The sequence below is a fragment of the Nansenia antarctica genome (genome assembly GCF_963989245.1).
Source record: "Nansenia antarctica genome assembly, chromosome: 5".
In the NCBI taxonomy this organism is placed as follows: domain Eukaryota; kingdom Metazoa; phylum Chordata; class Actinopteri; order Argentiniformes; family Microstomatidae; genus Nansenia; species Nansenia antarctica.
In genome coordinates this window covers 45,492,869-45,517,766 of record NC_137690.1, presented here as the reverse complement: position 1 = coordinate 45,517,766, position 24,898 = coordinate 45,492,869, and the positions used below count along the sequence as shown (strand labels likewise).

The following is a 24,898-nucleotide window of genomic DNA, read 5'->3' as shown; positions in this document are numbered from 1 at the left end:
ATATATATATATATATATATATATATATATATATACACATGTGTGTATATATATATATATATATATATATATATATATATATATATATATATATATATATACAATATATATGTGTGTGTATGTATATATATATATATATATATATATATGGTAGTGTGTGTGTGTGTATATATATATCAGTGTTTCCTCTATATGCATTTATTGGTGGCGGGCCGCCACGAATGAATTTGCTCCGCCATCAAATGATTCAGACAGTCCACTTTGATTCAGGCTGCGCAGAAAGGCAGCGAGTTATTATGACCGGAGAACTGAAAAAAAGCATGTGTCCCTGAACGCTCCGCCAATCACTGTGAGTAAACTGACTCTGAGAATGTCCTCACGTCACATTTTACCGTAATACCCTATATGTTGGTTGAAGTGCAACATCTCAGCTTTCAGTTGGATTTTTTTCGATAGCACAAACCGTTTAGAAATTACGGTAATTACAATGTCGGGTGCGGATTTGTGCCGGTGGCGGTACATTCGGCGCAGAAGTGGTATCTATACCAGATAAATAATAACCATTTGCTCACGTAATTTTTCGTTTGTTTACATAGTCTGAAACTACAGATGGTAAGCTTTCAAATGATGCGTCATACATTGAAATCGGAAAAAAAATCAAGACGACACGAGTATTTGAATGTTTGTTTGTATCATGTTTTGCTCAAGAATGGTGACTGCTAAACGCTGCTAGCCTAACGTTTCGTTCTAAAACGAAAGTATTGTAACGTCCCCACTTGGACAGTGGTTGAAATAATGACAGATAGCTTCTCTCAAGTAATCTGTGCGTTTAATTGTAAACTATCTCATACACAACTTTCTTAGTTCACCCGAGCTCTCTCTCCCAACGGTCTCAATAACACACACAGCATCACAGGGGTGCATTGGCACACAACACAGTAACAGTGCGAACATGAACATGAACTCAAGCATTAATGAACATTAATGAACAGGGTTGTTCTATCTAATTTATTATGTTTGTGTTATGCTAATAAATGTAGATCCACACAGGTATACAAACTGAGATCCGTTTACTGTCAAGTGCCATTCATTCTGACAACACACACACACACAGTCGTAAAGCTCCAGAACGTGACGTCGTAAAGTGCAACAAAGTGCTGCAATGACATACTGTCGTACATAACAATATTGGTATTTGATCACCTTCTATATAAAATCACCTGCTCGGCTTTAATGACTTAACCGCTATTTAAGAAATTATATTTGTTTTCGCGCGCGAAAGACGACCACCCCGCCACTAATGTGAAAAATCCTGGAGGAAACACTGTATATATATATATATATATATATATATATATATATATATATATATATATATGTGTGCTTGTGGTTGTGTGTGTGTATATATATATATATATATGTTACGGTACATGTGGGAATACTGTACATGTGGGAAAACTAGGGTTAGGGTTAGGTGCTACGTCGACTTGGTACACTTAACCCTAACCCTACCTCTAATCCTAACCCTAACCGTAGCACCTAACCCTAACCCTAGTTTTCCCACATGTACCGTATTCCCACATGTACCGTAACATACATATATATATATATATATATATATATAAATATATATATGTGTGTGTGTGTGTGTGGTAGTGAACGGTCTTAGAACATGACAAACAATTTCTATTCATTTATTCATCCCAGTGTTTTAGGCTGTTAGAACAGTGGGTGACATGCAGAAACCCAAAGAGTCTTGTGTGACACACACAAGCTCTCTCTCTCTCTCATCTACACACACACACACACTCTCCTCTCTCTCTCTCTCTCACACACACACACACACACACACACACACACACACACTTGACTGGAGATAGATTTTGCGAATGGGGATGACATGCAATGTACAAACGTCTTCACAGCTTCTCTGCAATGTCACACAAACTACTCAGGTCCAAAACACCGTCTACACCTAACCTGCAGGTCCAACCTCGCCAAACCAACACAATCACAAACCCGCCCACTCCTCACAGCTACAGCCACTGATTGGACAGCAAACAGCAACAGCAAAAAATTTGACTGACAGGAGAACACAACCAATGAGAAGCCAGGAAGGGGAAAGTTACCGACCGGGAGCCCCTGCTATGACTTGCGGGGTGGTGCAGCGAGTTGCCGGGGGCGTGGACAGGGGGAGGGGCCTGGGTTGCCGCGGCAGCGGCGGCGACGGCCTCCTCGTCGCTGCCTCCGAAGCTGGTGATGAAGGTGATCTTCTCTGGGCCCGGGGAGCGCGAGCGCGAGTGCGACTCGGAACTCGACTCCTCTGGCCTGGAGGTGGGGAAAGGTGGGAAGAGGAGGAGAGGAGGAGAGGGGGGAGGAGGTAGAGAGGTGGGAAGAGGAGGAGGAGGAGGGGGAAAGGGAGGAGGAGAGGGAGGAGGTGGGAAGAGGAGGAGAGGGGGGAGGAGGTAGAGAGGTGGGAAGAGGAGGAGAGGGAGGGAGGAGGTGGGAAGAGGAGGAGAGGGGGGAGGAGGTAGAGAGGTGGGAAGAGGAGGAGGAGGAGGGGGAAAGGGAGAAGGAGGAGGAGAGGGAGGAAGGGAGGGAGGAGTCAGTCACTGATCAAGGCTGCGTTCGTAAATTCGCTCTGAGAGCGCCGGAGTGCACACTGGGTTCAAAGTCATTTGATTGGACAAGAGGCATTCCATGAGTGCTGATCAGATTTCCAGAGCGAATTTACGAACAACAGCCCAAGGATCACACACCTGGCTTGTTACATCACGTACCTCACACAAAGCTGTAATCCATATAGTGAAACGCTTTGGCAAACGTAATCCTCAATCAATAACAGTCACAACAATCAACAACATATATCATATAATAATAATAATAATAATAATAATAATAATAATAATAATAATAATAATAATAATAATAATAATAATAATAACTAGACTGGGACAATTCCTGTGGAAATTGTGAAGTGTGCTTGCCCCTCACAGCCAGTAGGGGGCAGGTCCCTCCCCACCCCTGCACCTGCCCCACCCCCACCCCCCTGTACCTGGGCGTCCCCCCTGCACCCCCCGGCGAAGACCGCGCTCCCCTAGCTCACCCAGAGGCCGAGTTGTGGGGTGTGTGTGTGTGTGTGTGTGTGTGTGTGCGCGTGAGTGTGTGTGTGAGTGAGTGTGTCTGTGTGTGTGTGTGTGTGTGTGTCTGTGTGTGTGCGCGTGTGTATGTGTGAGTGACTGTGTCTGTTTGCTGGTCCACTCTCTCTACCACCCGGCCGCACCTGTTTTGAGTCCTATCAACACATCTGTTGACAGTGGCAAATTCGTTGTCATAGCAACTCACTCTAGCCTGACCTCTGCTTGTCTTTGGCTAGCTCTGAAACAAACAGCTGAAACGTAAAAACTATTAATGTTTGGGCTTATATGTTGATATTTTGAGCGACAGTAAGAGTTGCTCTACGTTTCCATGTAACATCTTTGAATATACACCTCGTTCCAAATTATTATGCAAATTGCATTTAAGTGTCATAAACATTTAATTTATTTTTTTTCAATTTAACTCATGGATGGTATTGTGTCTCAGGGCTCTTTGGATCATTGAAATCAATCTCAGACACCTGTGATAATTAGTTTGCTAGTAGTTGTAAAACTACTTAAGGAGGATGTTCCACATTATTAAGCAGGCCGCAGGTTTCAAGCAATATGGGAAAGAAAAAGGATCTCTGCTGCCGAAAAGCGTCAAATAGTGCAATACCTTGGACAAGGTATGAAAACATTAGATATTTCACGAAAACGTAAGTGTGATCATCGTACTGTGAAGAGATTTGTGGCTGAATCAGAGCACAGACGGGTTCGTGCAGATAAAGTCATAAAGAGGAAGGTTTCTGCCAGACAAATTCATCTGATTAGGAGAGCAGCCTCTAAAATGCCATTACAAAGCAGCAAACAGGTATTTGAAGCCACTGGTGCCTCTGGAGTCCCGCGAACCTCAAGGTGTAGGATCCTCCAGAGGTTTGCAGTTGTGCGTAAACCTACTATTCGGTCACCCCTAACCAATGCTCACAAGCAGAAACGGTTGCAGTGGGCTCAGAAATACATGAAGACTAATTTCCAAACAGTCTTGTTTACTGATGAGTGCCGTGCAACCCTGGATGGTCGAGATGGATGGAGTAGTGGATGGTTGGTGGATGGCCACCATGTCCCAACAAGGCTGCGACGTCAGCAAGGAGGTGGCAGAGTCATGTTTTGGGCCGGAATCACAGGGAGAGAGCTGGTAGGCCCTTTTAAGGTCCCTGAAGGTGTGAAAATGACCTCGGCAAAGTATGTAGAGTTTCTGACTGACCACTTTCTTCCGTGGTCAAAAAGAAGAACAAAAGAAGAACCGTGCCTTCCGTAGCAAAATCATCTTCATGCATGACAATGCACCATCTCATGCTGCAAAGAATACCTCTGTGTCATTGGCTGCTATAGGCATAAAAGGAGAGAAACTCATGGTGTGGCCCCCATCTTCCCCTGACCTCAACCCTATTGAGAACCTTTGGAGTATCCTCAAGCAAAATATCTATGAGGGTGGGAGGCAGTTCACATCAAAACAGCAGCTCTGGGAGGCTATTCTGACATCCTGCAAAGAAATTCAAGCAGAAACTCTCCAAAAACTCACAAGTTCAATGGATGCAAGAATTGTGAAGGTGATATCAAAGAAGGGGTCCTATGTTAACATGTAACTTGGCCTGTTAGGATGTTTTTGTTTGAAATAGCTTTTGATTTCAGTAAATATGACCTCCTAATGCTGCAAATTCATCAAATTACCATTTTTAGTTCTTAACAACCTATAAAATGTTTTGAAACTCTGTTGTGCATAATAATTTGGAACAGTGCATTTTGAGTTTTTTATTGAAAAAAAAAATACTGTTATCATTGGGAGGTTTGTTCATTAAAATTTAGCGATACTCAACCCGCGGCTTGCGAGCCGCATGCGGCTCCTTTAAGACGAGTTGCGGCTCTTTTAAGTCCCACTAAAATAAAAATAAAAATAAAATAAAAAATAAAAAAAATAAAACATTGTCAGCAGAATTCATCAACATTTCATTATCACTCACAAGTCACACATCAGTCTATTAAGCCGCGCCCCCCATCCCTCTGAACAACCAACCACAAATTATTTCAGGTTTCGCGCTCTGATTGCAGGTGCGCGAGATAATTGCTCCGTCACACTGGGAAGAGCTTACAGCACTATGCAACAATGGCGAAGGAATATAGGAAACGAAAATATGAAGAGGAATATCGAACATTTAAAGAGGACTGGGAACTCGAGTTTTTCTTCGTCTCCACCGGTTCGGGAAAATGCATCTGCCTGCTTTGTGACGACGTCATTTCACAATTTAAAAGGTCCAATTTGCAGTGCCATCACGACACAAAACACCAGAAGTTCAGTACCGACTTTCCGAAAGCCGCAAAAGCTGGCGAGACTCAAACAGAACCGAACTGCTCAAAAAAACTTATTCCACACTAATACGAGTGAAAGAGCGACAGAGACATCCTACAAAATCACACATGAACTGATGAAAAAGATGAAGCCATATACTGACGGAGAAATGGTGAAGGATTGCATACTGCTGGCTTTTTCAACGTTGTATCCTGAGAAAAAAGACCTGGAACGAGAGGCCAAAAAAATTCAACTGTCGGATTCTACTGTAGCTAGGAGGGCATCAGACATTTCAGAGAACATTGCACATACTCTTAAGGACAAACTGTCATCCGCTGAGTTTGTCAGCCTTGCAATGGACGAAAGCTTGGATATCAATGACACGCCACAATTACTCATCTTTATCCGAGCGATCAACAGTAAGTTTGACATTACAGAAGAACTGTTTGACATGGTTTCACTGGAAAATGGAACAACGGGCATTGAAATAAAAAATGCAGTGCTGGAAACATTAGAAAAGTTTAACATTGGACCAGAAAAAATCGCAGCATTCACAACAGATGGTGCACCGGCGATGCTAGGTAAGAGGAACGGAGCCGTGGCTTTGCTGAAAGAAACGCTGAAAAACGGCGGGGTTGCTGCTGAGGGTATTTTCTCATACCATTGTATTGTGCATCAACAAGCCTTGTTTGCTAAGTTCAAATGTCTGAATGAAGTGATGGCAAATGTAATCGAAGTGGTTAATTATATCAGGGCCCGTGCAAGAAACCACTTAAATTTTAAACTGCTATGTGAGGAGTTTGACACTCACTATGGAGATTTGGTGTTACACACCGAGATCAGATGGCTGTCTAAAGGACGTATGCTTGCACATTTCATGGACCTGCTTGAACCCCTGAAATCCTTCATTGTCGGCCAAGGGGAGACTTCCCGATTTTCCTTTTTGGATGATAAAGAGTGGGGGCTGTCTGTTGCGTTCCTGTGTGACATTACGCAGCACTTGAACGAACTTAATCTCAAGATGCAGGGAAGAAACAAGACCGTGTATGAGCTCTACACGGCTGTCAGAGTATTTTCTGACAAACTGGATGTACTCGAACAAAGTGTCCGTGGTTCTGATTACCGTTTCTTCCCCACCGTGCAGAAAGTGATGGCGACGCATGCAGACGCTCTCCCGTCCTGTCAATCACAATTCTGTGACGTGCTAACTGAGCTCAAGCAAAACTACACATCAAGATTCCACGACTTCAAGGATCATAGCAATATTTTTCTACTTGTGAAAAACCCATTCCTGATTGAGGTCAATGAAATGAAGCAAATAAGCGACCAGCTCGGACTTGTGCAGCTTCAAATGGAGTTTGTGGAGTTAAAGAGCTCAGATGAACTTCAGCGTCAGTTTCGGATTACAGATGTCGTGGACTTTTGGAAACTGGTGGGGCATCTACCAAATATCTCCAGACTGGCAAGACGCATCATCTCAATGTTTCCGTCCACATACCGGTGTGAAGCAGCATTCTCTGCGCTCTCAAAAATAAAATGTCGCAACCGAAACAGATTGAGTCTGCCGCACACAACAGAGGCCCTTCGGATCGCCGTTTCCAGCGCAGAGCCCGACTTCAAATCACTTGTGCGGCAGAAGGAGTGTCAGAAATCACATTGAGTGTGAAGTAAGTACAACATTACTCTTCTGACAACCCCTGCTGTCTATAATCTGCTCTTATATTGACTGTGATTATCAGTAAACATGCTGTCTATTATCTGTTATGGGCAGTGATGATCAGTAAACATGCGGTCTGTTATCTGTTGTTATGGGCAGTGATGATCAGCAATGTGTGTTTTGTGGTTGCAGTGAAAATAATAAATCACAGTTATTGCACTGTACATTATGCTTTTCATTCCTTAGTAACATATTTGTTATATATCCGAACCTATTCTTGTTTATTTTCTCAGTCGTTTTATTATTTTTACCGTTGTTTGTTTTTTCTCCTCCACCAGTCCATTCCATCATCCCTGGACAGCCTGCCTGCCCTGCCTACCCTCCTGCCTGCCTGCCTGCCCTGCCTACCCTCCTGCCTGCCTAACGACTACTCCTCCTGCCTAAGCCCCTGCCTGCCTAACGACTACTCCTCCTGCCTAAGCCCCTGCCTGCCGACTACTCCCCCTGCCTGACCCCCGCTTGCCCTACGCCTACGACCATTCTCTGCCTAACCCCTTTAATAAATATCCTTTGTTATTACCCTAGTCTCTGTGTCCGTCTGTTCTGGGGTGCTGCCACATTTGACCGCTTGATTCAGGCCTAACAATATTACTATTATCCATATTCTCAAATGCATAATGGTTTCAGGGAGGAAAGGAGCGTTTTTGGATTGTGGCTCTTGCAAAAAAAAAAAATCGTCAATGTGGCTCCTGATTAGGACAAGGTTGAGTACCACTGCTCTAACGGTTGATGACTTGAAAATTATACTGATTGTCATTTGCATCGACTATTTAGGAAAATCAGAGAAAAATATAATTTGCATAATAATTTGGAACGCAGTGTAGACATACAATTGTAGCCGTGGGAGCAGTGTGCAAAATGTGAACAAAAAGTTCCCAAACTTTTTCTGCTCACTCCGTTCTCAAAGTTCCGCCATTGAATTTCAATGGCGATTTCTCTCCATAAAAAGTCTGTGTCTGTCTGTCTGTCTGTGTGTGTTTGTGTGTGGGGGTGAGTGTGTGTGTGTGTGTTTTGGTCACCACCCTGCCCCAATAGCAACGCGAGTTGAATAATCGTCATAATCGTATGTTATGAATAAACTGTGTTTAACAAATGTCTGGCGCTATTTTTCAGCCTAGTCTACATTACTTTTGCAGTCAAGTTAGCGACTGTTACTGTAATATAATTGCAATTCCTCACATGAGCCGCGCGCGAATATCCTCACAGAACTTGTCTCGTGCTATTGTTCAGCCTGCATGGGTAACGTTACTGTCAAGTCAGCTTTGTCAGTCAGTCACTAGGTAACGTATTTAGACGGGATACTGTCATTGGCATTCCTTGTTATTACCAGGCAGTGACAGTCTATGGCTGCAAAAGGCACGGTCGCCCCTAAGCTTTAGCAAATATATTGTGGTTTACTTAATACTGTTCAGCACTTGAGGTTACATGCAATGCATGACTTGTGCTATAGGCTAAATACAATTATTAAAGCGGCAAGTAGCAAGTGTGCGCATCAAAGGCATTAGGCACGTAACATCCATGCTGTATAAACACATGACAACCGTCCGTTATTTCCCGAACTTTGCCCGAACCCCCTGCGAGGACCCGGGGAACAACGGTACGCTCCCCGCGGCTGCTATCAGACTGGCCGCGGGAGTGAGTGTTGAGGGAGAGAGGAGACGGCAACCCTCGCTCGCCATAGACTGTATCCCTACTCGTCTCTCCTGAGCTCGGTTGTAACGTGAACCGTGGAATACAGGATATGTTAGATGCTTTACAGTAATTCCCCAAATGACCAGAAAAGGAAGTTAGATTTGTCGCTGGTCGCTTTTGACTAATTAAGTCGCCATGGGGCTCTGGAAGTTGGCAACACTGGGAGTGCATTCTTTAAACTTCCTTGGGTACGTTAATGAAAGGTGCTGATTGGCCGAAAAGGAATTGCTCTTTCTTAAGGACCCGGATTATGGCCAGAGATATGTGCCACCAGAATCTGAATTTGAATTACTGACTTAAAATGTCCTAAAAATACAACAAAATCTAAGTTAAAGTGATTACAGTGTGTTTTATTGGCATAAAAAAAAAAAAATAAAAAAAAATAATACCTAGTTGGAACGAGCCGCACGTTTTGACACCTCTCATGTCTACCTAGTGCCAAAACTGTGGGACGAGAAGCCGGGGCAAATGTAGCTATAATAATAATAAAATATATGTACAAGAACAATAAGTGCTGCTTGCTACTGCAAGCACACTTAATAATAATAAAACAGTGACAATAGTAGTGCATTAGGGTGTAGTGTAAGCAGTGGCAGCAATAACTAATAACATTTTAACCCTTTAGCGGACGCTTTTATCCAAAGCGACTTACAGTTAGAGATCACAGGGACAGTCTCCCTGGAGTCACTTAGGGCTAAGGGCCTTACTCAAGGACACACTAGTGGTGGCGGTGTTCCCAGGTGGGATTTGACCTTCTGATCACCACTCCCAACTCACTATCCACTAGGGCCACCACTACCCCATAATAACAGTATTAATAAAAAGTTGTACTAATAACAATAGTAATACAATGTCACGAGCAGCATGCCAAACATGTAGTGGCGCTTTTCCATTGACCAGACCGGTTCGGCTCGGCACGGCTCGCTTTTGAAAAGTTCCATATAGGATACGTTCTCCACTATACCAGGAACGACCCGGGACTGTAGGAGGAGTTACATGTCATAAGATTCCCCCCGCTATACAGCTCAGCGGGGGGAAATGCGATAAGAATTATGTCAAAATGCAGCACTATCGTGCACAGATCAGCCTTACAACATGTAACGTTAAGTGCCTGTTACTTGTCGCTTTCAGTTCTAGTAGTTTAGATCTCGCAACCAGGGAAATGCCGACATGTGTTAAAGCCCCGATTCTATTTTTATTTCTCCTGACACGTTGAGCACTGTGCTTTTTGTTGTTGTTGGTGAACTACCGTAATAAGCCTAAAAAAGTTCAACTGTTCAAAAAGTGCAACTTCTCTGCTTTCAGAAACTGTTTGATTTTTTTAGATTGGGCATATAGTTCATGAATTACGATAGTTTGAAGGAACGCTGTAAAGTCCTGTCGGTGCCGACAGCTCCGGTTTCGGAGCAAGACGCAAATCTATCGGCATTAGTCAAATACATGCTCACATCCAGTCATCCGCTCACTGCTCTCCATCAAAAATGGCACATCCATCAATAATATTACATAATAACAACTGCTCTGATTAGATTGCTTAGATTGTTTAATACATCAACGGGGGGAAAAGCGAGATGAACTCGCGAGTATCATGCTTCCTCCATTGAACGGAAAGTCCTATCTATTCCATTCAAAGTGTTTTAGCCATCCCCCTTTTCACTGGTAATAAGGAATTGGCAAGAATAGATCGATATAAATAGATCAACATAATGCAGCACTATCATGCACAGATCAGCCTTAAAACATGTAACATTAGATATATAACGGAGCGATGTATTTCTACGGAAAGGCTGACTGACGCGGGGCTCATACAATCTCCGCGTTTGTTATAGATACGAGTGCTCCGGTGTCTTGCTGGTAGTCAAATATATTTATTTATATATACAGCATATGGATGTTACATGCCTGTTACCTGCCGCTTTCAGTTCTAGTAGTTTAGATCTCGCAACCAGGGAAACGCCGACATGTGTTAAAGGGAGCAAGACGGGAATCTACCGGCATTTGACTCATGAGTGAACGGCGAAAATGGCTGGACGGCACAGCTTGGGATTCCATTGAAGTTACAGGGAACTATCTGTGAAAGAGGCTTAAATGTTGAAATAACAGTAATACAATGTTCATTGATAAAATGACATAAGGGATGGAAAGGGAGATGGCAGTTTTAGAAGCGGGATGATGAAGCACGCTGGACTGAGGAACAGCATAGTGCTGTGCGCACATCGCCATAATAGTGATTTTTTTTGTTATGCTGTTGTAAATAAAAGTTCTATGATGCATTGAAATGACATTAAACTAAGATAATACGATGGTTATCATATTTTTTCAATTCTTTATTAATAAGTTATTACAGGGACTTCCGGTTGAACGATGTAGTGGATGGACGCATGGTGTTTGCCTCCCACACATTTTCGAAATATTTTGTTTATTACGCCTATCCCCTAAGTCTATATTTAGTGTAAGCCTGTCTTAACTAAGTCAGCATTGAACCTGCATGGGAATGAGCAAAAAAGTAATTAAAAAGACGGTGCAGAAGACACTTTTCTCCGGCGAAGGTATAGCTAACGCTAACAATATGGCGTCCGAGCCCTCTCCTCTTACGCTGGAGTTGCTGGTAATTGAACTGGAAAAATCTAGGAGAAGCATGACAGCTGAACTCACCGCCACTTTGAACGCAGCCCTCGCCCCAATTCAGTGTTCCCTGGACTCCGTGGTCTCCACCGTGGCTACACACTCCTCCACAATATCGGAGATGGAAACGGCCCTATCTTCCCACTCGGACGCCATCACAGGCCTGGAACAAGAAGTGGTGGAGCTGCGGTCCAAGATGGCATCGATGGCGGAGGAGCGCACCACACTCCGAGGTGCAGTGGAGGACCTGGTCTCTCGCTCAAAGCGCCAGAACCTAAGAATAATTGGTCTCCCCGAGGGGCTTGAAGGCAAGGACCCGCGACTATTCATGTCGGGGTTATTCAGGGAGGTGGTCGGGGATGCGCTACCGGAGGATGGCCCTGAACTCGACCGCGCTCATCGCAGCCTCAGACCCAAACCCCGACAGGGATCTCGTCCTGTGATTGTGCGTTTCCATCGCTACATTGAGAAGGAGAGGGTGCTGCGCTGGGCAAAAGAACACCGTGACATGGTCTACCAGGGTCACAGCTTTAAGTTTTACGAGGACTTTAGCGCGTCTGTGGCCAAGAGGAGAGCCGCCTTCAACGCAGTGAAGTCCTCGCTCTACCGCAAAGGCATACGGTTCGGCGTGATGTACCCTGCCCGGCTGCGCATCACCTTCAACGCCGTGGACCACTTTTTTGAATCTCCGGAGCAAGCATAGCAGTTCTACCAAGAACGCATCCACAAGTCATGAACAACTGGAGTGGGTATGTGTTACGTGATCATTTGACATTGACCGACTCTTAGGAGTCTTAATTTTCTGTTTCACTGCTGGACTTGGCCACCGTTTCATTCATTTGACTTTATACTCTCTCAGGAGCATTTATTTTATTTTTCGTTGCTGGTCTTAATTTACATTTTTAAGTTTAAGTTTAAAGTAAACATTATGAGAGATCGCCTGCTCTAGCCTACTTTAACTCTGTCTGCTATTCCCGCAAGTTTTCTAGTTAACTGTAACTGTTACTATTGTTCATTTGGCGTACACTCCACCAGGGGGCAATACCGACTACATGGTAAATCGGTTGTGTATAATCCAACCCTGCAACTCGTCCTGTTCGAGTATGACGAGTTTAGGGAACGTTTCTCTATTTGGTTTCAAGTTGTCAAAATGTATGTTTGTGTTTTTTGGGGATTATGTTGATTATTCTCTGTTTTTGTTTCTGGGGGAATGTGTTGTTTATTGTTAAATACTGGGAGGTTTTTGAGTTGTTTTTTGCTTCTGGGTTGCTCACCTCTACTTTTTATGTTTTTTTAAAATTTATTTTTATTCTTGTCATCAATATTTTTTATACCTGATTAATGGCTAATCCAAGTATATCCCAGAGGGGAATAGATGGCTCTTCTATTAGAATGGTGAGTTGGAATGTCCGTGGGGTAGGGGGTCCAGTAAAGCGTTCCAGAGTGTTTTCACACCTTAAGGGTCTTAACACTGACATTGCTTTCCTTCAAGAGACCCATCTGTGTATGGGTGATCATAACAGAACGCGTAAACCATGGATTGGGCAAATATTTCATTCAGCTCTGAATAGCAAATCCAGGGGTGCTGCTATTTTGATAAACAAACGTATTCAATTCTCCCCTACACAAATTGTATCTGACCCTGGAGGGCGCTATATTATAGTTAGTGGTATTTTGTATCAAACCCCAGTTGTATTGGTGAGTGTTTATGCCCCTAACTGGGACAACCCACATTTTATGACCTCCCTTTTTTCTAACTTCCCGAACCTAGATACCCATCGTCTTATCTTAGGGGGGGACCTGAATTTAGTGATAGACCCAAAGCTTGACCGCTCACACCCAAAAACACTCACGCCCTCTGCCATGTCGAGGGCACTGTCTTCCATAACTAGTCAGTTAGGTTGCATAGATCCGTGGCGCTTTCTCCATCCGACCGCAAAGGATTTCTCCTTTTTACATCAAGTTTACTCTCGCATTGATTCTTTTTTTATAGACAAAGCTTCTCTACCTGCTGTGAAATCCACTGAATATTCTGCTATTGTAATTTCCGATCACGCACCACATATTTTAGACTTAGTTCTCTCGCCTATTATTAATAGACAATGGAGGTTCAATACAGGGCTACTAGCTAATGAGGAGTTCTGTGACTTTATAATTAGTGTCTTCCTTGAGATCAATAAAACAGAATCAACCTCACCCTCTTTGTTATGGGAAACTTTAAAAGCTGTGATACGGGGAGAGATTATCTCATACAGCACACATTTGGCCAAGAAAAATAAACAAAAACAGCAAGAGTTGATTGATGCAATTCTCAGGATAGATAGAGAATACTCCAACTCTCCCAGTCCAGACCAGTATACCAAAATGCTAAATTACAATCTGAATTTGACTTGCTATCTACGGACAAAGCAGAATACCTTCTAAGAAGGACCAAAGGGTCATACTATGAATATGGTGATAAAGCCAGCCGCCTCTTAGCTCTCCAACTCAAACGCCAATCAGCCTCTCGCATCATATCCCAAGTGTATGACTCTTCTCACTCTCTTACTACTGACCCAGCTGAAATAAATTCAGTCTTCGCTTCCTTCTACTCTAATCTCTATAAATCTGAACCCCCAGCAGAGCAAAATACCATGAATAATTTTTTAGACAGCTTGGATATCCCTACCATAGATGTGAATAACAAGAAGAATTTAGATAGTCCTTTGCAGTTAGAGGAGATAATCACTTGTCTTAATTCAATGCAGAACAACAAAGCGCCAGGCCCAAACGGATTCCCGATTGATTTTTATAAGAAATTCTCTCATGTACTCGCCCCTTTATTATTAAATATGTTTAATGACTCACTAGAACAAGGATTTCTCCCCCAACCTTAAATCAAGCTTAAATTTCGCTTATACTCAAGAAAGGCAAAAACCCTGAAGAGTGCGGCAGCTAAGTACCAATAAGTTTGCTTGATTCGGAAACTAAGCTACTAGCCAAGGTCTTGGCTTCCCGTTTAGATCATTGCTTGCCAGACATAATTTCGGAAGATCAAACAGGGTTTGTCAGAGGACGACAATTGTCGTCTAACATTAGGAGACTTTTAAATATTGTGCTTTCTCCTGGCTCCTCTCAAGTTGCTGAAATGGTAATATCGCTAGACCCGCGTTCGACCGGGTTGAGAAGAAGGCCTTCGACCGGGTTGAGTGGGCATATTTGTTTTCTGCTTTGGGGAAATTTGGTTTTGGGTCTAAATTTATTTCCTGGCTACAACTTGTATACTCTGCCCCTACTGCCTGTGTGACAACTAACTCTGAAATGTCTGACTACTTCCCCCTATCGAGAGGCACCCGTCAAGGTTGCCCAATCTCACCCCTGATTTTTGCCCTTGCGTTGGAACCGCTCTCCATTGCTCTCAAATCCTCCCCACACTTCACTGGCATTTACAGAGCGGGTCTAGAGCATCGTGTGTCTCTTTACGCCGATGACCTCTTGCTTTATATCACAAACCCGAGGAATTGTATTGACAACATTTGACAAATCTTGACAACCTTTGGGTCATTTTCGGGCTACAAATTAAATATCAGCAAAAGTGAGTGTTTCCCCATTAACAAGGCAGCTAAGCTAATTCCAATAGGTACCCTTCCCTTCCGACTGGCCCACACCAGTTTCCGCTACTTAGGCATCAACATTGCTCATTCCCTCGCCTCTCTCCATAAAAATAATTTCGCAAAGTTGGTTATGGAAATTAAATCTGATTTGGGGCGCTGGAACTCTCTTCCTCTTTCCCTGATGGGTAGAACACAATTCTATTAAAATGAACATTCTGCCCAGATTTTTGTTTCTTTTCCAGTGTCTTCCTGTATTCCTCCCAAAATCTTTTTTTAAAAACAGGATAATCTCTGAGTTTATTTGGGCTGGTAAGAACCCAAGAGCACGTAGAGAAATACTGCAGAAAGGTAAACGGGAAGGAGGCCTTGCGTTACCTAACCTTTTGTTTTATTATTGGGCAGCTAATCTTCAGAAAATTCATGCGTGGTGTAACTCGCCCAACCTTGATTGGTGCATAATGGAAGACAGTTCTTCCCGCCCATCCTCCCTGGCGGCGTTGGTTTGTGCCCCTCTGCGTTCCTGTTGTCCCAAATACATTAGTAACCCAATTCTACTCTCTTCCTTGAAAATGTGGAAACAATTCAGGCAACATTTAAAACTTTCTGCCCCGACCCCATGCAGCCCCATTAGTAATAACCACTTGTTTCTGCCCTCTAGGTTAGATACCGCTTTCAATTTGTGGAAGGACAGAGGCCTGGTTTGTTTCAATGATTTATATTTAGAGGGCTCATTTGCCACCTTTACCGATCTCCGTGTTAAATATAATTTGCCCCACTCTCATCTGTTCCGATATTTTCAGGCCCGTAATTATGCTCGCACCCATTTCACATCCTTCCCTCAACTTCCAGTGGGCTCTCTTGTCTCTGAGGTGCTCTCTCTCCCTGTGGTACGTGGTATGATCTCAGTTGTATATGACATTGTATCATCGTCACGTGTGGCCTCTCTTGCGAGGGTTAGGGGTAAATGGGAAGAGGAACTTGGACTTGAGATAACGATTGGTGGGAGGAGGCCCTAATCAGGTTCAACTCAACAACTTCATGTGCCCGTCTAAGCCTGATTCAATTTAAGGTCCTACATAGGATCCATTTTACAAAAGCCAGGCTCAGTAAGTTGTTTCCGGGTACAGGTGACACCTGTGATAGGTGTGGCTCGTCACCGGCCGATCACACTCATGTGTTTTTTTCTTGTCCAAAATTAGCAGATTTCTGGTCTGGTTTCTCTAAGACACTAAGCGATGCCCTCAAGGTTACAGTAGAACCCTGCCCTTTGATAGCCATCTTTGGAGTACCCCGTATACCAGCCAGTCTCACCAAAAGAAATTCTGATGTTGTTGCCTTTTCCTCACTCATAGCCCGTAGACGTATTCTGTTGCAGTGGAAAAGCCCAAATCCACCTTCTTCTACGACCTAGCTAAACGACTTGATTTCCTTTTTATCACTTGAAAAGGTGAAATATTCATTAAGAGGCTCGATAGCGAATTTCTATAAAAGATGACAACCTATAATTTCTTATGTAAATACTATTTCCTCTTTCCGTTTGAGGTGAGCACCCAGTGTATCTGTTCTTTTGTACTTTTCTCCCTTGCTCCCTAATTTCATTTAATTTACTATGTGTTTTTTAATTTATTACAATTATTTAATTTACTTAAAATATACATTTAGTTTTCGGGCTTTTTTTTTCTTTTCTATTTTTTTAATTATTATTATTATTTTTGTCTTGTTTTGTCTCTCACTTGAGCGTTTGGGCTGGGTGGGTGTTATGAAAAAATAAAAAAATAAAAAATAAGTGTTCTAGTTCTCTGTTCGAACACCAAATGGGGGATAAAGAAAATAAAACTCTCATTTAGTTTTTATTAAGTCATTTGTATAATTTGCATTTGTATATTCTTGTCCCTGACTTGTATGCCTTTGTTCGCCAATAAAAAAAAATGTATATATATAAAAAATAGTTATTACAGAAACAGTAAGTGACATTTTCCGAGCGAAATCTGTTGTGGTATTTAAAAATGGCGGTTAGCGATGAAATCTATGAACATGGGATGACGATTTCCATTGACCAATCAACGGTGTGCAGCGTCACACGTCACACGCAGCCTGGCAAAAGAGTACCTTTCGCTACCCATCCCGAACAAGAACTAAAAATGGCACGGGTACTAAAAATGGCACGGGTACTGTTGGCAGTGGAGAAAGGCTAAAGAACAGGGCCGACCCGGGTTGGGTCCCTGTAGTGGAAAAGCGCCATAAGCCGTTGCTAGGGGCGATACTGAGCATCTGTCTGTGTATCGTGTCTTGAAGTTCTGCACAATATTATGTAATAAAGTGTTTTGGCTTGGCTTCACACTGGAGACTCCTTACTCCTTACTTTCCTGACTTTCTCTACCCTCTCCATCCTTTCTTTCTCTATTCTTTCTTTCTTTATTCTCTCTATCCTTTCTTTCTCTACCCTCTCTCTATCCTTTCTTTCTCTACTCTCTCTCTATCCTTACTCCTGTCTTTCTCTAACCTCTCTATCCTTTCTTTCTCTACTCTCTCTCTAATCCTTACTTTCCTGTCTCTCTCTAGTCTCTCTATCCTTTCCTGTCTTTCTCTAGTCTCTCTATCCTTACTTTCCTGTATTTCTCTAGTCTCTCTATCCTTACCTGTCTTTCTCTACTCTCTCTATCCTTACTCTCCTTTCTTTCTCTAGTCTCTATCCTTACTTTCCTGTCTTTCTCTACTCTATCCTTACTTTCCTGTCTTTCTCTACACTGTCCTTACTTTCCTGTCTTTCTCTACTCTATCCTTACTTTCCTGTCTTTCTCTACTCTATCCTTACTTTCCTGTCTTTCTCTACTCTATCCTTACTTTCCTGTCTTTCTCTACTCTATCCTTACTTTCCTGTCTTTCTCTACTCTGTCCTTACTTTCCTGTCTTTCTCTACTCTATCCTTACTTTCCTGTCTTTCTCTACTCTATCCTTACTTTCCTGTCTTTCTCTACTCTGTCCTTACTTTCCTGTCTTTCTCTACTCTATCCTTACTTTCCTGTCTTTCTCTACTCTATCCTTACTTTCCTGTCTTTCTCTACTCTATCCTTACTTTCCTGTCTTTCTCTACTCTATCCTTACTCTCCTGTATTTCTCTCAAAAAAAAAACACAAGAGCTTCAATTACAGGTGGGAGTTAGAAAAGTAAAACACCTGAGCGGACTGGCTTTCAGGACAGCAGGTAACTTTCTCACATAAACGTCAAGTAGTAAATCAGGCAAGTTTATTTCTTTACTACCTTCAGGGTTCCCACACCTTCTGAAACATCAAATTCAAGCACCTTTCAAGGACTTTCAAGACTCAATTCCCTCAAATTCAAGGACCCAACACAGCATAGTTTGAGAAAGATCTAGATGAGAATTTATATAATAGGAACTATCCGCTCACAGAGACAATTAAAAAGAGAGGCTTGAATGTGTGAACACTAGATGGTCTCTTGCCTTCTCTACCACAGCACAGCAAAACAGTATATTGTGAAATATGTGTAAAGTTAAGCAATACAAAGACTTGTGTACTAGTTGACGAGCTAAGTAAAACATTTTTGATTTTTTTTTGAGAGAGAGAGAGAGAGGGGAATTCAAGCACTTTCAATGACCCATGTCTATTTTCAAAAATGTTTAAGACCTTGATTTTCTTTTCTCAAATTCACAAACTTTCAAGTATTTCAAGGACCCGTGGGAACCCTGTACCTTGTTATCATGCTCTCTGAGACCCTGGAGCAAAACCAGGTATTCTCAAAGGTTCGCAAAATTATTCTATAGCTTAGCAAACATGCTACAGTAAGCCCTGTACTTATTAGGGTAGTACCATAGTAAGTCATCTGAAGGTCGAAGGTTAAAGGTTAACACGCTTACCGTTTGTAAGGGTCGTAGGTGGGGCTGTCTCTCCTGGCGTAGCTGTAATGGAGACGACAAACAAGAGAGACGGGTGTTTAGAGGTGAAAGGTCAAAGGTCATGGCCATCACACCGCCCTCCTGCCCTCCAATCAGAGTCTGGATCCAGCCCGTCAGAGGGCTGGAGAGAAGGGAGTCAGGGAGGCTGGCGGAGGTAGAAAAATCGGAGGACGGGGTAACGCGTTGGAATTAGGGCTGCCACAAACGATTATTTTCATAGTCGACTAGTCACCGATTATTTTAACGATTAGTCGACTAATCGGATCATAAATTACAGCTTATCGTACAATTACTCAATCGCTCTTATTTAACTATCATCTTCTAAATCAGCTTCTAAATGTAGCTTGAAGTTGTTAGTTGTTGTTGTTGTAGGCATGTGCTAACTAAAAATAAAGACAATTAAAATGATTGTTCACTCAAAAATATTTTAATGAACTTTGCAGATTTATTTCTGGCATCACTTGCATGTAATGTAATGTAAAGAGTAGTAGAGAGTGCAAACTGCTGAGTAAAATGAGGTAGGCTAGGCACTAGGCAACCAAAAGAATACAAAAACAAAAATAAATACTTGTAGAGAGTACAAAAGTTTTGCTTTGCTTCACTCATCTCTGGCATCAAACATACATTTTAAATGTATTGAATAGTGCTGCAAAATAAAATGAGGTAGGCACTAAGGCAACTAAAAAAGAGCAATTATCCACAAAAAGAAATGTTTGTAGAGAAAAGGTTTGGTCTCAATCAAATAACATAACAAAGAAAAGTGCAGGAGACTGAGCAAAGAAATTGTTTCTCTCCTGTGTGGACTATTCATTCATGGCGAGGAAATGCACGTTGGCATCTTGACAAGATAACTATCCATAGTAGAACGCGCCTTCTTAGCACTGTAACGTTAAGACAACATTTTTAGCTATTTGATAAGTATCGCTTTGATGACAACGTTACAGCACATAACGTAAAATAATGTAAGAAGGCTTTTAACGTAACGATATCGTTAGCCAATAACAAGCTAACTAGCTTACCAAGACGAGCCATCGTCTTCCTCGTCATCTGCCACAACGTGCTTCCTTTTGAGATGCTCGCGCATCATAGACGTGCTGCCATGATATTATGAATAAGCGAGTTCAGCTTTGCAAATTGTATATTTTACATTCTTTTTTTCAACGTTGTGGTTGAAATGCTCCCACACTTTAGACGTACGAGGACGGGAAGACATTTCTCCGTTTGTTTTTCCCGGGGATGTCACGTGTGTCCCGGATGACCGACACTGCGCATGTACATCAAAGACACTGGGAGACGCTAGCCAGTGACAGCTTCAGGGAAGAAAAACGAATGCTTATCGCTTATATTGCATCTTGCATATTATCCCCTTATTGCAGGCCGGCATTGTAAATAAGAATTTTGTTCTTAATTGTCTCGCCTGGTAAAATAAAGGTTAAAAAAAAAAATGTGAAAAAAAAAATATATATATAATTTTTATTTCAGCTCCAAAAAAACATGCGACGACGTCGATTACCAAATATGTCGGCGACGATTTTGGTAATCGACGTCGTCGCGACTAGTCGACTAATCGTGGCAGCCCTAGTTGGAATGGAACGAGGAACGTTATCAGAAAGCGTGTTCCCATACCGTTCCGCGTTCCGTTCGTTATGCGAATGTTCCGTGATTTCAGGTGGTGGGTGTGTAACCATGCCGACCAGGTGCAGCTCATCAGCTGGCCGGCGCTCTGCAGTGTGATTGGGCCATGCGGGGGGGAGTCAGGTGACATGGGGGGGGGGTTACCTGGGGGGGCTGATCTGGCGGCCCTTCAGTCTCTTCTCTCTGAACTCCCGTCTCTGTCTGCGGGAGCGCCGGCCCTGAGAGACAAGACACACACTTAGATATACACACACACACACTTAGATATACACACACACACTTAGATATACACACACACACACTTAGATATACACGCACACACACACACACACACACACCTAGATATACACACACACACTTAGATATACACGCACACACACACACACACACACTTAGATATACACACACACAGACTTAGATATACACACACACATAGATATAGATATACACACACATAGATATAGATATACACACACACACACTTAGATATAGATACACACACTTAGATATACACACACACTTAGATATACACACACATAGATACACACACACACACACACACACAGATATAGATATACACACACACACACACACACACTTAGATATACACACACACACACACACACACACACACACTTAGATGTAGATACACACACACACACATTTAGATATACACACACACACACTTAGATATACACACACACACACACTTAGTTATAGATACACACACACACACACTTAGATATACACACACACACACACACACACTTAGATATAGATACACACACACACACTTAGATATACACACACACACACTTAGATATAGATACACACACACTTAGATATACACACACACACTTAGATATAGATACACACACACTTAGATATAGATACACACACACACACACTTAGATATAGATACACACACATAGATATAGATACACACACTTAGATACACACACACACACTTAGATATATATATATATACACACACACACACACTTAGATATACACGCACACGCACACGCACACACACACTTAGATAAACACACACACAGACTTGGATATACACACACACATAGATATAAATATACACACACATAGATATAGATACACACACACACACTTAGATATAGATACACACACACTTAGATATACACACACACACTTAGATATACACACACACACATAGACAGGGTTGCCACGCTTGCCTTGAAATAATTTTCCATACCACCTCTCGATTTTCCAGGTACCATGTTTTTGATATACAGTATAGCCTGTTAAAACTTTCCTCCCCCGCCCGTCCACCACACCGGCCCACCCCCACCCCTAGAGGACACCTGACTACTTACTTGATTTAAAAGACGTGCCGTCTAGATGTGCAGTCTAGTCTAGATGTGTGATCAGCTCTTAAATGTTTAGAGATTGTGGCTCATTGATAACATGCCAATTCCAATGCATGGAATAATGCAAACAACTGAAGATGTGCACCATTTTATTAAACTGTACAAACTATATACACTGAACACTTTTGAGAGACTGAATAAGTCATCATTATAATAGCAGGCTTTTTTAATCTTTCAGCTTTTTCTTCTCATCACCATCCATTCTCTGTCTCAGGGCTGAATGGACTGTCTGAAGATCTGAAACACAGTTAAATGTGTTTTGAGAAAATGTTAGTTCTCTCCACAACAGGCATGTGATTGGCAAAGGACAAAAACAGCTGTCAATTTGTCAAAATATTTGTCCCATACACCCCCCCCCCCCTCTCAACCTTTTCTTTCCAAAGGGCTCCAGATAGGTAAGTAGGCTACTAGGATGTGGTCCCATCCTTGTATAGTGTAATATGTATCTAATGAGTTGGGGTTGTATGCATTTTCCCAACAGGTAACTTGAGAGAAGTGTAAGGTCAGAAGGTTATTGCACATACCTCAGTGTAGCTTCTTGACACTCTCTTGCAGGTCTTCCAGGGTTTTGTCTAGAACTGCCACCTCTTCCTTTTTACCTTTTTAAACACTTTTGCGATAGGCATTCGATTTTGAGAGTAAAGGAAGTTATGTTTCTTCTCTGCCTTGATTGCCATTTCATCTGCTTCTTTCTGCATTGTTTCATAGCTTATCATTATTTTTTGCCTCTTTGTTTTCACTTTCTCAATTTCTTGGTAGAGCTCCTTTCTTTTCTTCTCATTAGCAGTTTGGTCTTTCTTCTTCCTTTTGTCCTCCAGATACTGCTCATACCTCATCCTTGCTCCTTTGCAGTGTTGTATCAGGCCTTTTGGGAGAGCATCCTGGACTAAGCGCTGGACTAAGCGCAGTGCTACTAGAGTCGTGTAGGTTTTCAACAAGCATATCCTTGTTAACAGAGTACCCTCTTTCTACTGCAGCTTGACCATGAGACAGCGTGAGGAGATATTTAATGAGGTTCCACAGTGCTGCATACTCTTCTCTGCCACTGACAAATCTTCCAAGGAATTCATCAAGTCTGCAGGTGTAAACAGATTCTTGGAACTCTGCTTTGTGGTTTGCGTTGACATAGGATGAGAATGCTTTATACTGAGCAAGGAATTTGTCACACTCGGTGGCGGGGCACCATCCCGCATTGAGGAGAACCTGTAGGAGTTTCTCAAACATTGCTGTTGCACTTTCAGTTTCTGTCACAATGATCACAGGGTCAAGGGACCTCATGTGCCGTACAGCTGGATAGGTGAGAGGACTTCTGTCCATCATTTTCTTGCAGGTCATTGCGAAGAAGGAGACACATTCTTTCTTGAACTCCAAGATTTTCACTGGATTTTCCCGGAGCTTCTCAGATGCCTTCTCCAAAGCCTGCTTGGTGGCAAATCCTATGTCCAGGTGTTTGAGTGGGACATGGATTTCCTTTACTTGGGGGTCCAGTTTCAAGAGCTGGAGAGGTGTCTTGATGTTTTCCAATTCTTCTCTCTTGATAAAGCATGACAGCAGGCCTGTCAGGGTGCATTGGAGCTCCTTTGACAAGAATGGCACCATTGGGGCATCTGTCTGAAATACCTCTAAAAAAAGGCTTCAGCTGTCTTGCAACAAAAGCGAAAAACTGGAGCTTAGCCAGGAAAAGATGATCTTCCGTGGCCTGCTTCACTGTCAAGTAGGATGCAGATGTTGGCACTTTGCTCTTCGGAAGTTTCTTGTGGCTGCTGATATACTCCTTCACAGCTGGCCACACTTCGATTGCTCGCTCAGCAACGTGTAAGTCTTCAACCCATCGATGGGAACATAACTTCAGAGGAAATATTGCTGTTTTAGTCAGCTCGATGAAATCATCTCGCCTTGCTGGTGAGTCATGGAACACCTGCCAAAGAGCTCTCAATACATCTCCCATCTTCCAACCTGTTTCCTTCTCTCCATTCTGGAAGCTTCCATGTACAACATGCAGACCACAACTTCCCAGGTTGATGATCTTCGGTGCATCTGGGTCCTCTTGGCTCTTGCCCTCTTGGAATATCCTCAAGAACTTCCAGTTGACTGTAGGGCCATCCATTGATATCTGCAGGAGCTTCTTAGTATCAAGTGGTGACAGGGCTCTGTTGATGCTCTCCAAAATCTTCTCTGCTTGAGTATGTCCCATGAACTCTGAATGAAAGTAATGCACAGCTACCTTCCCTTCACGTTCACTCCAGTAGCGCACAATAACATCTGTTCTGTTTGTGTCACTTTGTTTAGGCACTCATCAAAAGACACTACATAGCACTGTGCTTGTCTTATGTCTTTGATCAGCTGCTCTTTGAAATAAGGAAACAAGCCAAAACATATCAGGTACGCCGATTTTGTTTTGCTACATGAAAAACGTTTGGCAATTTCACTGTCTGGGAACATCTGAGCAAAAGTGGCTGAGATATCAGAGTTGGAGTTGAAGGAGTAGTGTGACCTGACCATCTTGATTACCCTGCAAATCTCTGCTTCAAACACGACTTGGCTCGAAAAAAACGCTGACCTTGCTTGTGTTCCTGCACTTTTTTCCTGTTCACTAGTACTGGGCACCTGTAATGCTGTGCTTCCCTGACTGCCACTTTCCTCATCAACACTAGATGGTTCTAGGTTAGCTGGGCGGCTGCTTCCTTCTCCTGTTTCTTTTGTCATGAAATCTGTCATTCTTCTACTGCTCTGTCCAGCTCTCTTGGCATGGGCTTGTCCTTTTGCATGGCTCTTGAGAGATGAGACCCCCATGTTACTGATGTCAAAAGACTTGTGGCAAAACCTACAATATGCCTTGTGGACTTCTTGCCACTTCTTCTATCCAGTCCTTGAATTGGGGGTTTTG

At 42.7% G+C, this 24,898-nt stretch overlaps 1 protein-coding gene across 3 annotated transcripts in view; it reads right to left on the bottom strand.

Moving 5' to 3' along the window:
• Positions 1-24,898, bottom strand: part of clasrp (CLK4-associating serine/arginine rich protein) — an 88,482-nt gene that overhangs the window by 16,361 nt on the left and 47,223 nt on the right. For all 3 annotated transcript variants that reach the window (XR_013937437.1, XR_013937438.1, XM_080530749.1), the window contains exons 10-12: positions 20,750-20,823; positions 18,932-18,973; positions 2,134-2,328 (exon numbers count right to left, since the gene is read on the bottom strand). Coding sequence is in view for 1 of the 3 variants with exons in the window: in XM_080530749.1 (XP_080386875.1) it covers positions 2,134-2,328; positions 18,932-18,973; positions 20,750-20,823 (311 nt within the window). In the remaining 2 variants the exon portion in view is untranslated. The remainder of the gene's footprint in view (positions 1-2,133; positions 2,329-18,931; positions 18,974-20,749; positions 20,824-24,898) is intronic.